The following is a 15551-nucleotide window of genomic DNA, read 5'->3' on the forward strand; positions in this document are numbered from 1 at the left end:
CATGTCCAAAATATAAGATATAGGCCTAATCATGGTAAATGTGCTTAAAAAAGGTCTTGGCAATGATATAGCACAGTCAATGTTAGAAAACATGGTATTGGCATAGTTCATTTCCATAAAAACCTGGTAGTGCCATAACACATGTCCAAATCCATGGTGCATGTCAAAAAACAATTGCTACAGCATGAGTTCAAAAAATTTAATTGCTGTGGCTCTTGTCCTAAAACACAGTATTTCTATATTACATATATAGAACTGGTACACTTCAGTACTTTTTGTTAGTGCAGTATTTCAGTTGTAGTTCTAAGCTTTCAGTTGCATAGCTACTCAAAGCACACCTGTCCAAAACGCTGTCTATGTTGGCACATTGCTAGATTTAAAGACACAGCCAGTGTTTTTTAGTAGCAAGTTGACATCACTCACAATATTGTATTTTTTTTTTGTTTGTTTTACAGTGATCGTGTTTTGTCATTTTTGTCACTAGTTCATGCATACACACCCCATGCTGATACCACAGGGCATCGGTTTATGCTGTGACAAAGGCATCAGTCCTGCCCACTGTCCTGCACAGCTATGGCCAAAGACCAGCCAAATGCGTTTGACCTCGTCCCTCTTCTGGGGTCCACTGACCTACATGAGCTGGAGCAGGTCAAAAACCTGCTGCAGGAAACACTCAGCGCAGGTTAGTCAGCTCTTGTGTTCACATAACTTCTCGAGTGCACGGGTCAAATTGAGAACCAATTGTACCATTACATGTGTCCAACTTGTGTTTGAACTTTCACTACTTAAAGGGTTAGTTCACCCAAAAATGAAAATTCTGTCATTAATTACTCACCCTCATGTTGTTCCAAACCCGTAAGACCTTAGTTCATCTTCAGAACACAAATTAAGATATTTTTGATGTATTCTGAGAGCTATCTGACCCTCCATAGACAGCAATGTAATTACCTCGATCAAGGTCCAGAAACGTAGCAAGGAGATCTGTAAAATAATCCATGTGACATCAGGGATTCAACCTTACTTTTACGAAGCTACAAGATTACTTTTTGTACGCAAAGAAAACAAAAATAAAGACTTTATTCAACAATTTGTCTCCTCGGCTTCACCGTAGCACCATTTTGGAGAGTATCCACTGAACGTAAACAGCGTATGCTCAAAGCCACTAGAAGGCAAGCCTGCAACCATTAGCTGAAAAAGCGTAACGGCTAATGCTTACGCTTCCGGTCTGGCAGTACGTGGGAAAGGAGACCAGAGGCTGTTTTTTTTTTTTTAATGGATGTAAACAGAGGAGAGGCTTCACTACGCTGAATAAACAGCTTTTTAGAGGAAACGGCTTATCATTTAATAAATCGACAGCCTATCTGCTAATCTTCAACACGTTTTACACTAAACAATAGTTTTGGATTGAACTATTTTTATATTTCATCACGAAAAAAATGCTGTTTTATAAGAGAAGTCACTGACTTTTTGCGACTGGTGGGATTCAGCTTACGGCACTTCTCATTCATTCATATGGAATCCGTAAACGGCAATTGAGTGTTGCACAACTCTGACTGAAATTCAATGACGTCAAGGCTGTAATGTGATTGGTTATTAAGGTACACATGATCCAAGTTAGCCGTTACGCTTTCTCCAATAGTAAGTAATACAGACCCTCTCATTTCCCTATAGTAAGATAATCTCTGGTATGCTGTTCTGTGTCAGCTGTGCTTTGCGGATACGCTTTCTACGTTGTTTATGCTTTGATTTGAACGAAAACAAGGAATCCGCTAGGGCTGTGTATCACCAGCAAAGTCACGATACGATACGTATCACGGTACAGAGGCCACAATACGATATGACACAGCTTCACTGTTAATAGAGAAAAGTGGCAAAACGGTGGTAATTCATACATGCACAGCCTCTCTCTCTCTCTCTCATAAATGAACAGTTGATGAATCACACTTTTCTGAGAATAGACTTGAAGTGGAGCTCGCTAAACTGCAAGCTTACCAGTGTTTTCCGAAACCAAGCACGTTTATCCACAGTGCGTTGACAAAGATAAGTTGCACATTTAGCAGATATTTCTGTATTGCGCAAGTGGGAAGCTCTGTTTTGGGGATTACGTCTCTTTATTTCAGGCAACCCAGTTGTGTTCCTCTGCGGCCAGCTTAAACCTTGTTATAGCCTATATATTAGGGATGCTCCGATCCGCCTTTTTCGCCTCCGATACCTAGGGTTCGGTATTGGCCGATACCAGATCCGATCCAATACCAGTGAAGTTTTTTTTCCCTCATTTAAATAAATGTAGAATTTATATATCTCTGTTTGTGGAACTGATAATAATTCTTTCACAATCTACTCGATACAGACTACTTCATTATAAAGAAAAATAAAATAAACAAATATGAAAAAATATAGGCCTATATATATTTATAATCTATGACAAAAATTTATCATAAACTAGGTTAGTGGATAATTCTAGAAAAATCAGTGCACAATAATTTTAGAAATCCAAACATTTAGTAAAAAAACTATTTTGTGGGGAACAAATAAAAGTGTTGCACTAAATATGGTAAAATGTTACACATTGCTATTTGTATTTACAAATCAAGTATAATGGGAACACAGAATGATCTTGGAGAGAGCTTTACCGAGCTGACTGCTGTAACCGAACGTGACCAGGGTTTAAAGGCTGAACGAATGACTGACAGCCACAGCGGAGAAAAGAGTTTGTGTGAACTTTAATGTAAGGACTTAAATATTCATATGTAGCTGACATTAAGCTATCGTATGGCTTCAGAAGTAAAACAGAATAATTTGCACAATCGGGGGAAAAAAAAAAAAACAAATCTTGGATTTGGATCGACCCTCTCTGACCGATACCCGATCCGAGAAAAATGGTACTATCGGAGCCGATACCCGATATGAATATCGGATTGGCGCATCCCTACTATATATTATGCTCTATTCATTACTTTTTAGAAACCTCGCAATTTTTTTACTCAATTTTAAACGTTGTTCTTGTATTCAAATTAAGCACGATCCACTGCTGCACACGTGCCACAATATCGATACAGGGCCAGCTGTATCGATACTCGTATCGTCAAATCTCTGTGACGATACATTGTCGTATCGATGTATCGAACACAGCACTAGTATCCGCGTGGCGCAGCTGACACAGAACAGCATACGCTGTTTACGTTCAGTGGATACTCTCCAAAATGGTGCTAGGGTGACGCGGAGGAGACAAAGTGTTGAATAAAGTCATTATTTTTGTTTTCTTTGCATACAAAAAGTAATCTCGTAGCTTCATAAAATTAAGGTTGTACCCCTTATGTCACACGGATTATTTTACCCATCTCCTTGCTACGTTTCTGGACGTTGATCGTGTTAAATACATTGCTATCAGAGAGCTCTCAAAAATATCTTAATTTGTGTTCTGAACATGAACTAAGGTCTTACAGGTATAGAACAACATGAGGGTGAGTAATTAATGACAGAATTTTCATTTTTGGGTGAACTATCCCTTTAATATGTTTGTTAGTGTCAATGGATGCATGTAGTAATTTTTTTTTGACAGATAAAGGGACCATGTTGCTGAATAGCCTTGTAGACTATTTCCTGGAGACAAGCTCATCTCAAGCTGTGGACATCCTGTCTTCTGTCAGGGAGCCCCATGATAAGGTGAAGGAAGACTCATCTTCAGTAGTCTTCAGTATACACTTTGGTTAATAGTGATTGATTCATCATGGATTTCAGAACATCACTGATTAATGAATAACAGCCTCATCTGGATATATTTCTTTGTAGTATCTTTTAGATAAGATGAATGAATGTATGGGCAAGCAGAGCTGCCGCCTCTCCACCATCACCCTCCTCGGCCATATTGTTCGCAAGCAGCCACCATGGATCCACAAGATCGCTCGCTTCCCTCTGCTTGCCTCGCTGCACAAATGCCTCAAGGTACCAAAAATTCAAAGCCAGTCAAGTGTGATAGGGTTACAAATGGGACTTTGAACTTGGATAATGGCTTGCATGTGGGTTGTTCTGACTTGAGAAAACAGAAATGGAATTCTGCTTTGGAAATTGTTTTAATGGGATATTTCATCCAAAAATGAAGATTGTCATTTATTTACCCTCTTGTTGTCCCTAAATTGTCTTCTATACATATACTATATATATGTGAGTGTGTGTGTGTGTGTGTGTGTGTGTGCATATGTATGTACAACTATATAAACTACTGTTCAAAAATGTTGGTTCAGTTTTTAGATATTTAAATGGATTTTTAAGTCTCTTATGATCAAAAATATATTAAAACAGTTACAGGTGCATCTCAATAAATTAGAATGTCGTGGAAAAGTTCATTTATTTCAGTAATTCAACTCAAATTGTGAAACTCGTGTATTAAATAAATTCAATGCACACAGACTGAAGTAGTTTAAGTCTTTGGTTCTTTTAATTGTGATGATTTTGGCTCACATTTAACAAAAACCCACCAATTCACTATCTCAACGAATTAGAATACTTCATAAGACCAATAAAAAAACATTTTTAGTGAATTTCCATGACATTCTAATTTATTGAGATGCACCTGTATATTGGGGAATATTATTACAATTTAAAACAACTGCTTTCTATTGGATCATTCTGTGTAAAATTAACAAAATTTCAGAAACTTTTTTTTCTGAAGAAGGATATACATGTATTAGCTAATTTGGCTCTGAATCTCAGAATAGCGGATTACTCTGTAAATATACATCCATGACATTTAATATTATGGCTTTCATTGCTATACATGTTTATCTTTCTTCAGAAAAAAATAAACAAAATCAAAAATTTTATCCAGGGACCTTTGGTTAAGTTGACATGGAATGACCCTATTGGAATATTTATTCCACTTAATACATTTAATCCATCCTTGCTGAAGAAAAGTATTGTGTTGGTGTTTTTTTACATCTCACTGAACCTTAACTTTTCAATGGTAGTGGTAGTAATTCAATTTTATTTATTTTTTATTTTTACTTCCAGGCTGACTCTGATGTTGTAGTTCTCATAACTGGTGTGCTGGTGTTGATCGCTCTACTACCCATGATTCCTCAAACCAATAAACAGCTTCTGTGCGAGTACTTTGACATCTTTGGAAGGCTTGCTGCCTGGAACAAACGTCACCCAGGTACTCAGGCAGAAACACTGCAAAAATCTTTGTCTTTTGTAAATGAAATGGTGTTTATTAAGCTTCAGTTCTTGGAAGTGCTATGTTTCTAGAGTTGAAACATAACTTGGTCTAAAAGTACTCATTCGATGAATGTGTCCTGTAGGTCATGCTCACGGAGTGTTTGCAGTCCATCTACATGCCAGCGTATACTCGCTTTTTCATCGTTTATATGGCATGTATCCCTGTAATTTCATTTCTTACTTGCGTGCCCACTACAGTATGAAAGAAAATGTTGACACATTTGAGGAAGTGGTGAAGGTGAGGTTTTATCTTTCGTTCCACACAATTTTAAGAATGGTCACTTCATATAAGTGGCAAAACTATTATTACTATTCCAGTACCTGCCCTAAAATTTCCTCCTCCTTTTATATCAGCCCATGTTAGAGTATGTACGGATACATCCTGAGCTCATCACCGGAACCAAAGACTATGAGGTTGATCCAATTAGGTACGTAAAATGAAATATTATGATTTCTGTTATATCATAACATGATCCAGTGAACATGATTTTTCTTGATTTACTGTTTTTAACTGTGTGTAGATGGAAGAGATTTGAGCCTCATGATATTGTGATTGAATGTGCCAAAATTTCACTGGATTCTAAGGAGGCATCATCTGAAGAAGGATACTCCTCTCTGTCAGATCACATACCACGGCGCCCTGTAGACCATAGCCGATCATGCTCGGAGCTCAGCATCCATGGTAAAATGATTTATTTTTTACTTATATTTACTAAATACTAATTTAGTGATGTCCTGTGTAATTATTGTCTGTAAATCTTTCCAATGGAAAAGGGAAATCCAGCCACAAGAGAGTTTTATTTTGAAAATCGAAACCAAGGCTTTTGCATACACAGGTCTTCATCATAAATTATTTATCATTTAAAAACAAAAAAAAACAATCATAAGTTGCACCTCATAAAACAAACAAGATAATGCCATCTACTAATTAAGAAGCAATTATCAAAACACAAATACATATATTCAACACACATATATGTGCAAAACCACTATAGTAGAAACTTACCAAATACCAACTCTTCATTCATGTCTAAAGGAGACCAACTTATGAAATCTACATATAATAAAGAAAGGCTTTGACCTTTTTGTGTATTAAGAATTATTTTTTTTTTTTTCAGATTACTGATTGTGAATCTTAACTACTTTTTCTGCTAACAGAAATCACATCTGTCACACCAATGGCTGCTGTTCGTCAGTCTCTTTCTCTGTCACTACCTTATCTTACTGTAACCCAAGACTCCGGTTCCAGCGCACAGACCCCCGACAATCAGGTAAGAATCCTCCAAATAAGAGGATGACCAACATATTTTATGAGTAATTTCATTTCCCGATAACAAGTACATACAGTAACAAGTGAAAGTTCTCAAGCCCACCGAAGACAAGTAAACCATCAGTAATAAAATGAGCAAAGATTGTAAATACAAGCAATATGACACTTAAACAAAATAGCTATAGTTATCCATATTGTTCCGAAAGTCAGAACAAGCCTCTAAATGCAGATTAGCATGTATGTAACCCCTAACTGAATTAATTTATGATTGGTCCATCAATAGAGTGATAGGATGCACTCCTCAGGGACGAAGGAGGAGATGTGGAGTCCTTCCTCAGTGTGTGGGATGACCACCCCTCCCAGCTCTAGAGGAATGTCCCCCACCACAGTTTCTGACATCTCACATAGTGCCTACCACCTCTCAGGATGGATCCACAGCACTTCAGGTCAGCCAAATGCATTCTAGTCTAGAAAGCAAAAGGTTCTGCTTGTTTGTTTGGTCCCTCGAATGGCTTCAGGTGTTATTTTTGTTACAGGGGATGGAAAATGGACCCTATCTCCCTCCACACCCTCAGGGTCATCTCCTCTCCCATCACTCTCAGAGGAAATAGGGCAGCCTGCCCAAAACACCAGCAGTACTCAGGCTAAGGTACATGGACGCATAAAGCATTTGCTTTATTACTTAAACACATTCTGAGAAATATTCTGTGAGCGTGTTTTCATATAAATGCTTTTCTGACTAAAACTATTCAGGTTATTCAGATGGGCAAAGAGCTTGGGAAAGTCACACCTAGGAGTATTAAAAACAACGGTGAGAATATCTGCTGAGATTTATAGAGTCTCATTTAATTTAGTAACTGACACATACAAGTTCATATGCTTTACTTTTGCTACTTTTAGGAGGTGCAAGTGATGCCAAGATTCCGGTGTCATTGGCACAGCTCTCTGACATTGTCAAAAGGACAGATGGGGAGAGAGAGGATGGTGAGAGCAGTGACGTCATGCAAAACAATGCACATTTTGTACATTAAAAGTGTGGTTTATCATGCCTTCATTTTCAATGAGCTTCTCCAATGTTTTCTTTCCAGATACCATCAATGAGGAGATTTTGAGTCTGACTCTCGGGAGACTGGACTTTGGAACGAGGCCAGGCCTGGATTCCTCATTTTCAGGCTCCTTGGACACCCTTCTCTTGTCTCACCCCAGCCATGAGCAGAATTTAGTGTCCACACCCAACAGGGTTGAATCTGCCAAAGGAGGAGGAGAGCAGCAACCCTGGTCCTTCTGGCCCACTTTCACCCCCATTGAGAACGGAAAGAGCAGTAACCGTTCTCTGTCTGATCTGACGAAGGGGTCCATGCCTTACGAGCCACTGTTTGACCTCGCCCTGCCTAAAGTGGCATCTCTGTTTTTGGAGCGGAAGACCACAGAGGCCATCCGAAGGGCTGAAGAAGTAAGCGAGCACCAAGAGGAGCTAGAAGGGGAGGATCTTTCTGCCACATCCCCTCTGGAGGTGTTGGACCGTGTTATTCAGCAGGGTCATGACACCCATGAGAAAGTGCTGAAGAGGTACGCTTCTGTTGTTCTTACTAATATGACTACTGAAAGTGTTTTAGAGGAAATGTGACAGAAGAGTGTCCGTTTGCTTTCTTGCAGAACTCTGTCCTCTCAAAGCCAATATGCAGACCCACACTCTGGAGGTAAACAGCATAGCAATAAAGGAAAAGGTATTTAGTAATTTTACTAATTCATAGGCTCTCCGGGCTCAAGACACCTGTGTCCTCCAGCTTTTCTCCTCCAACTTTCCGGTGTTTGTTTCCATTTTCCTGTCCCTTTCCTCTAAATACTTTTTCAGATTCGTTTACTGTTTTCTGTCATTCTTTATAAAATCCTCAAACAGCATTGTGTTGGTCATGATAAGCTGAATAACCTTAATCCCTGTAGATTTTTAGTATAGCATCACAATATATGTTGAAATGAAAAGCCATATTGTGCTTAGTGTTCTTTTTTTTTTTGTTATTTTATTTAATTATTTTATTGTATTTTCCATAAACAATCATTATGGTTTTTCCAATATCCTGCAGCCTTAATTCTACATTAGTTTTTTTGTTGTTGTATTTTTACACATTTCAACTACAGCCCTGTTCTGGCGCATTTGAATTGACTGCAGTGTATTTTCCAGGTCCTGTGTCGGCAGCGTCAGATGAGCTGGGGATGTTGCGCAGTCAGCTGCTATTGCTGCATAACCAGCTGCTGTATGAGAGACACAAGAGAGAGCAACATGCACTTCGTAACCGCCGTCTGTTTGGACGTATTGTCAACACTACTGCACTGGAAGAGCAAAACAACTCCATGGTAATTAACGAAACTAGAAGAATTACCCAGGCCTGTGCAAAATTCTGCATATAAGTCAAGTCAAGTCACCTTTATTTATATAGCGCTTTTAACAATACAGATTGTGTCAAAGCAACTGAGCAGCATAGTTGAAGTTGAAAAGCTTATCAGTCACTAAGTTTGATACGTACCCCATTCTTTGCATATTCATTAAATATTTTAGTTTCATCACACTTTACAACCCAATAAGCAATAGTACTTTCAGCTCCATTTATCACATTTTAAAAATCCGTTCTGAAGAATTCTGTAAATGAAGAGTACAGATGCAAAAGCCTCTTAAGTGCCATTTGAAATTTTCTTTTAAAATTAGCATTTTTATCAGGCTCCTTTGTGTAGGTTCAGTAATTTGACTTTAATGGCAATGAATAGGTTCTTTTGAGGAAAATACTGATTTTAGAAGAACATTTCAGACGGCACTTAGAGGCTTTTGCGTCTGAACTCTTCAAATGTTCCTCTAATCAGTGCAGAAAATGTGAAAGTGTTCATGTCTTGGTGTGACTGGTGACATTACTCTGTTTAAACCCCTCAAAGTCTTGTCAGGCTTGAAACAAAAGCCTTCTTAAGTTGTTGTTTCTTCTAAGTGATTTTCCAGTGATGTGATTTTTGTGTGTGTGGCAGAAAACCCAACTCAAGCTTCAGGACATTGAGATCAAGACTGTGCAGGTAAGCCTGAAAAAGGAACAGAGGCGCTCCAGTCATATACAGGAAGACAGAGATGTTCTTGTGAACCAACTGCAGACTCAAATCCAGCAGCTACAGAAGGAGCGGAATGATTACTACTCAAAGATGCAGGAGCTAAAGGTGATCATAGGGCTGTAGGACATGAACAATTACATAGTTAATCTTGCTCACAATACAGCACACAAAAATGGTCAGCATTTGCCATTCCATTGCTGGAATATAGAAGAGCATGTGTGCTCTGTTAAATACTAATGTTTTATGTGGCATCATTTACAGAGTGATTTGCAAGAGAATCAGAAGAAGGTTGGAGAAATGGAGGCAGAGCTCCAGAAAGCCAATAACAAAGTGTGTAATATGGGACACATGCTCAGCCAGCTGTCCATCAAGGTAAGACTTGTTTATGACAAAGATATTCTACATAAAACACTATCACACTGCAATAATAATTTGAAAGCAAAATTGTAAAAGCAAAAAAATAAAGGTCTTCACTGCAAAAAATGCTTTTCTAGCTTAGATCTTTTGTCTTGTTTCCAGCCAAAATATCTAAAAATTCTTAAATCAAGAAGGATTTTCTAGACAAGTAAAAATTATTGTCTTGTTTTCAGAAAAAACAAGTCAAAATTAAGTGAGTTTTTGCTTGAAACAAGCAAAATAATCTGCCAATGGGGTAAGAAAAATAATCTTGTTTTCTCTTTGAAACAAGATTATTTTGCTTGTTTCAAGCAAAAACTCACTTAATTTTGACTTGTTTTTTCTGAAAACAAGACAATAATTTTTACTTGTCTAGAAAATCCTTCTTGATTTAAGAATTTTTAGATATTTTGGCTGGAAACGAGACAAAAGATCTAAGCTAGAAAAGCATTTTTTGCAGTGTTATTTATTGATTTGCTTGATTTTGATTTGTGTTCCTGATTTATCCAACCACAGCTGAACAATAGTGAAAACATGGAGCAGCAGATGGCTTTCCTGAACAAGCAGCTGCTGCTTTTGGCTGAAGCCAACAAGTTATGTGTGGAGGAAATCGACCGCTTGGGGCCTGAGGTTAGCAAGGTAGGCAGTGATTATTAACTACTGACTTATCATGACTTATGACTTGCATCATAGCGTAAACCAGTGGATCTCTAGTTTGTGTCAGTTTTATTTTTTAACAGCACTTGAACACTATAAAATAGTGGCTAATGCGATTAATTCTTATACCTGAAAAATATGCTGATTGTTGACTTGATCTCTTGTGACTGTTAGGAGCTGAATATGCTGCAGGCATCTTCACTGCGTGAGGTTGAGCGTTTGAGGCAGAGCTCTCTGCAGCAGAGTCAGAGACTTGAAGCCGCCACACAGCGCATCACAGACCTGGAGACCCAACTCCCCAAGAAAGAGCAAGTCATCCGAGAGCAAAAGAAACTGCTGGAAAATGTCAAAAGCCAGGCCATGTATGAGTTTACCTCCACCTTCATTGTCCTGTTGAAAGTTCAAATTCATTTTAGGGGGATTATATTATATTATAATATTACAGGGTTTTCAGAACTGATTTACCGGCTGAACACCTTAAAATATTTACTTGATGTACCCCTTGATATTTTATGTTAATATTTAAATATTTAACACATTTGTATGTTCATGGTTCTCTGATGATTGTCAAATGCAGGCAAACAAATAAAATTGTTTTAGTTTGATTTTGTTTGCATTTTTAAATAATTAAAATAGGTAAATACTAATTTTAACTTTACGTTTTTTATGATTTACTTGTTATATTTAACAACTAGTGAAACCCTGTTTTTTATGTATTAGGTATGATATCTTTGCTAATGATGCAAATGATAGATCTAATAAAGTGGTGCTGTATTGATCTGTACAGTATGGATCATCAGGTTCTGCTCATCTCTTCAACAGCATCTTGCTCTAAGATTTGCCTATTTAATCCTTGTCTGCACTGGTTTTTTGTTTCCTGTAGGGAGCAGCTGCAGGCTTCAGAGAACAGGTATCTGGCCCAGAAGCACATCACTCAGGCATTACAATCTGAGCTACTTGAGCTTTATAGCCAGATAGAGCTCAAAAACCTGAACACTAAATCACCAGCAGAGCCCACTTCTGAGCCCAACAGTCCTCCCAACCAGAGGTATGTTCCATATTGTCATGCACATATGTTTCTCCTCCACAGACTGATTTACAAATACAAATGGTGTGTTCTGTAATGCATTCTAGACTTTACAGGGCAAAATATGTGTATTGTACTTATGTGTATAAGTGTAGTAGAATTCTATTTCCATTTGTGTTTCAGGCCAAATGGCAACAGTACAGGCCCATCTGCTCTGTCTCTATCAGCCGACCCCATGAAAAAAGAGGAAGGCATGCACGTGTTTATCAATGGTGAAATATCTACCGGGTCTCCTCAGACACCCACAGCACTCATTAATGGCAGTCAGGAAGAAGATCTTTCCGCCCTTACCCGTTCATTTCCCGCCCTCCCCTGCGACTCCCCGCTGGCAGTTGGCTCTTACCCCAGTACCGGAAGCTTTTTGGGTAAGAGAGCCAGAGAGATGTTTCGAAATAAGAGCGAGAGCCACTATGAGGGTGAGCCGGCCGCCTTTACCTGCCTCTCTAAGGATATTAAGGTTGAGGCAATCACAGACCCCACAGAGAGCATGGAGCTTGAAGAGGCTATTGAGCAGGCTGACCTGCAGCCCATGGACAGACCCCGGGCGTATAATATTCAGCGGAGGAGGCAGCAGGATCTGAGAATCATGGACTACAACGAGACCCACCATGAGCATTGATTGTACACTGCTGACATGATTGCCCGCAGTTAGAAGAGGATCATTTTGGACCCAGTATTAGAATGCACTGCTCTTTTTGTTAGAGTGGTTTGCAAAGTTTTAGTTCATTTTAAAAGCTCTTGTACTACAAAACGCCAAAAAAAGAAAAGGGTTGTCACTTGGCATTTGCCATGTAGTCACCACAGTGGCAAGAGAATAGCTTCACTTACCTTCTGTTTAATATGAATTCATTGTAATTCAGTATATATATATATTTTTTTTTTTCGGCATTTAGTGAGCAACCGTGGTGATTATATTGCGTTGGATGTTATTCGGGCCTCACTGTACTTTTCAGCAAATGTATTGGCTTAATCACTGTATTTGCTCTTGTAATAGTACCGTTCGGTTTCCAATCCTCCTTAATTTTTACACGCAAAATGCCCCCTCGAGTCGCTGCAAGATGAGCATTGTTAATTTCCGCTGATATGACTCAGAAATTGCACATTACTGAGTGTGATCATTGCAAATGCAGCACTGTAAATAGATCATGCCAACCAACCCATCAGTTTGATTAAAAATGTGAAAAACAAAAAAAAGAAGCTATGTGAAATAGGTGAAGTAGGGTAAGAAATCACATTTCTTTGCTGAGGCAAGCCGTGTATATGCCGTAGCAGTGGCTTCGCCTATAGAGAATAAGCAAGTCTTGTGTTGTTTCGAATAATAGATTTTATTTTTATGCATCAAGTTCTCCGCTGGGATTGTAGCGCCCAGTCACCAGTGCAATACTTCTTAGCTAACACTTCATGCCAGATCGAAGGTATGAGTGGTGATGGGAAAAATAAACCGATTTAGATTGCTGCTTTGCAGGACCGTCAGAGCCTTATAGAACACAGGCCAGGCTGCTGTAGGTGCATTTGTCCAGTTGAGACCTGTTGTGCAACGAGAATATCTTTTTGGTCTAAGATGTGTCTGATGGGTGAATGCTCTTGCGTTAATAGCGTACAAAATACGGCCACTGCAATACTTTGACACACTAAACTCTGAAAGGAAGCTGCTCGCTATAAGCCAGAAGGCTTATGTCCCTCTATTATATTCTTTAATTTTTGTCTTACACAGGTCATACCCCATCTGCGAAGAAAAGGCTTCTTATAATGGGCTGCAGCTGGCTGAAGTAAAAGCACTTCTTTTTTTTTTTAAATTCATGACTTCTTAAGATTGCTGAACCTTAGCAGAGCAATATACTTGTCTCTTTCTAAAAAAACTTGCCCCAAGGGTTTGTTTTCAGTGCAGGATATTATTGGAATATGTGAAGTGCAAAGAAAATAAAATGCTGGCTTCAGCCTGCCAGCTGGGTAAATGGCTCAGAGAGTTTACAATGAGAATTGAAATCTATGGAAATCACTGCTGTTTTTCTTTCTGTTTAGACTGTTCTTATCACAGTTCACTACGAGTGTGGTCTTACAGCTTGTGCTTCATTTCCGTCACTCAGACTTTACTTTCTGTTTTTATACCAAAAGCCCTCTCAAACATTTTGTTGTTTCATGAAATGCCTTACTGAAAAAAGTAGGAAGTCTGTCCGTCACCTTAAGTCTTTTGTTGAAAGTTATCTGAACTATGGTACAACCAGACGGTGACGGGTGTAACAGGTAACCTGTTTTCTCTGGTTTTGAGAAAACAGATTTGTGTTGTCCTACTTGCTATGATCAACAAAAAAAATAAAATAAAATATATGTTTTGCATATTTTTGTCATAGTCATCGATTTTAAAATGGTATTTGTATATTTAATAATACTTTGTGTGACAGCTCACTGCAATACATGCATAAGTGCTGAAGAAGTGTTTTTTATCTCCTTGTATTTCCTGGTGGCTTCCAGGCTGGTTTTCCAGCATGCCAGCCACCTGCACCTTTTTTATATCTACTCAGTTTGTTACTGGTGTCTTTATCAAGGCCTTCAACCATCTCTGCATTTTTTGCAACCGTTTGTTGAGATGTTTCTGTAGCTATTGGAGTGACACGTTGAGCACCTCCTCTGCTGTAGGTGTTGAGGAGGTCTAGAGCCAGTGGAATCACACTCACAATCCCACCATAGAAATTTCTTGCTTCATCACAGCTTAGCCGGTTGATCTCATTGTGTGGATAGCTGTGAAGTAGGAAAAAAACATCAACTGAGATTCGTTACCATGTGATTTCAATCAATGTGCAAAATAAACTATAGCATCCTTATGCTGGATAATTTTAATATAAATTTAAATAACTAGTGTGATTTTCCTGTCACTTAACTGTGCTCTTAGCTGACTGATGTTGCTGTTGGGGCTCAGGATCTCCCTGCAAGTGTTCAGGCCCTCACTAGAAGTGTTTTTGCTTGACAGTGAAGACTCCAAATGTTTTAAAACACCTTCAAGATCAGAAATAATTTCCAAAAAGAGCAAGAAGATGCGTCTGTCTGTGGAATTGCTGCAGTGGTGATTCATGTACCTTTGGACCTACAGAGGAACATCATTATTTACTAATAAGGTCAAACTTAAGATCAGTGTTACAGTCTGTGTAATTACATTAGTATGTATTTAGTGCAACTAATTAGCAATAATATGTGGAACTTATAAGTACACATACACTTTATTTATTTAGTCATTTATCAGACGCTTTTATCCAAAGCGACTTACAAATGAGGACAACAGAAGCAATCAATTGTAGTATTAAAACAACTAAAAACAGATCCAAATCTAAAAGCTAAAACTTTATAAATACTACCTATACACTTTTTAAAAATAAAGAGATTAAATAAAAATGACAAATGCATACAACAACATTTCAAAACTTGACATTTAAATGAAAAACAAAAAAATAAAGCTAAAAAAAATTCTAAATATTAAAGAACAAAAGGTATGAGAGTATAATAATGATTCTAACATAACACTAAGCCAAACACCAAAAAAAACAACTACATACGTACGTGTATGTACAACCACACACATATATATATATATATATATATATATACACATACACATACACATTTATAAATTCAGTATATATATTTCATTTCCATTTAGTTTGTTGAAGTATTAAAATAACTCAAATAAAACTAAAAACTTAATAAAAGATCATAAATTCAGACATAATTTAACTAAAATTAAAATAAATAACAAATACAAATAATACAAATCAAATGACAGTAGTTTATCAGTAATCCTAAAAAATAACACTGCCAAACACACGTGCTAAAAAACAACAA

General features: G+C 37.9%; 2 protein-coding genes across 8 annotated transcripts in view; one reads left to right on the plus strand and one right to left on the minus strand.

The window, feature by feature from the left end:
- The window catches only part of LOC107681228 (hamartin-like), a 25087-nt gene extending 11543 nt beyond the window's left edge, over positions 1-13544 (plus strand). For 4 of the 7 annotated variants that reach the window (XM_016477446.1, XM_016477442.1, XM_016477444.1 and 1 more), the window contains exons 2-22: positions 485-682; positions 3563-3666; positions 3793-3945; positions 5011-5155; positions 5301-5455; positions 5572-5645; positions 5739-5899; positions 6376-6488; positions 6771-6933; positions 7024-7136; positions 7241-7298; positions 7388-7471; positions 7576-8056; positions 8144-8214; positions 8670-8842; positions 9500-9682; positions 9839-9949; positions 10490-10612; positions 10805-10992; positions 11514-11678; positions 11841-13544. In XM_016477446.1, the coding sequence (XP_016332932.1) occupies positions 574-682; positions 3563-3666; positions 3793-3945; positions 5011-5155; positions 5301-5455; positions 5572-5645; positions 5739-5899; positions 6376-6488; positions 6771-6933; positions 7024-7136; positions 7241-7298; positions 7388-7471; positions 7576-8056; positions 8144-8214; positions 8670-8842; positions 9500-9682; positions 9839-9949; positions 10490-10612; positions 10805-10992; positions 11514-11678; positions 11841-12336 (3423 nt within the window). In that variant the 5' untranslated portion in view covers positions 485-573 and the 3' untranslated portion in view covers positions 12337-13544. Of the gene's footprint in view, positions 1-455; positions 683-3562; positions 3667-3792; positions 3946-5010; positions 5156-5300; positions 5456-5571; positions 5646-5738; positions 5900-6375; positions 6489-6770; positions 6934-7023; positions 7137-7240; positions 7299-7387; positions 7472-7575; positions 8057-8143; positions 8215-8669; positions 8843-9499; positions 9683-9838; positions 9950-10489; positions 10613-10804; positions 10993-11513; positions 11679-11840 lie in introns of all 7 variants that reach the window. The other 3 variants (XM_016477443.1, XM_016477448.1, XM_016477447.1) reach the window with 3 other exon arrangements.
- Positions 13545-14158: 614 nt separating this feature from the next.
- Positions 14159-15551, minus strand: part of spaca9 (sperm acrosome associated 9) — a 2578-nt gene continuing 1185 nt past the window's right edge. Inside the window, exons 3-4 of the mRNA XM_016477441.1 lie at positions 14597-14799; positions 14159-14456 (exon numbers count right to left, since the gene is read on the minus strand). Of these exons, the coding sequence (XP_016332927.1) occupies positions 14159-14456; positions 14597-14799 (501 nt within the window). The remainder of the gene's footprint in view (positions 14457-14596; positions 14800-15551) is intronic.

This window comes from Sinocyclocheilus anshuiensis, unplaced genomic scaffold (assembly GCF_001515605.1).
Source record: "Sinocyclocheilus anshuiensis isolate Anshui unplaced genomic scaffold, SAMN03320099.WGS_v1.1 scaffold1495, whole genome shotgun sequence".
Classification (NCBI taxonomy): Eukaryota; Metazoa; Chordata; class Actinopteri; order Cypriniformes; family Cyprinidae; genus Sinocyclocheilus; species Sinocyclocheilus anshuiensis.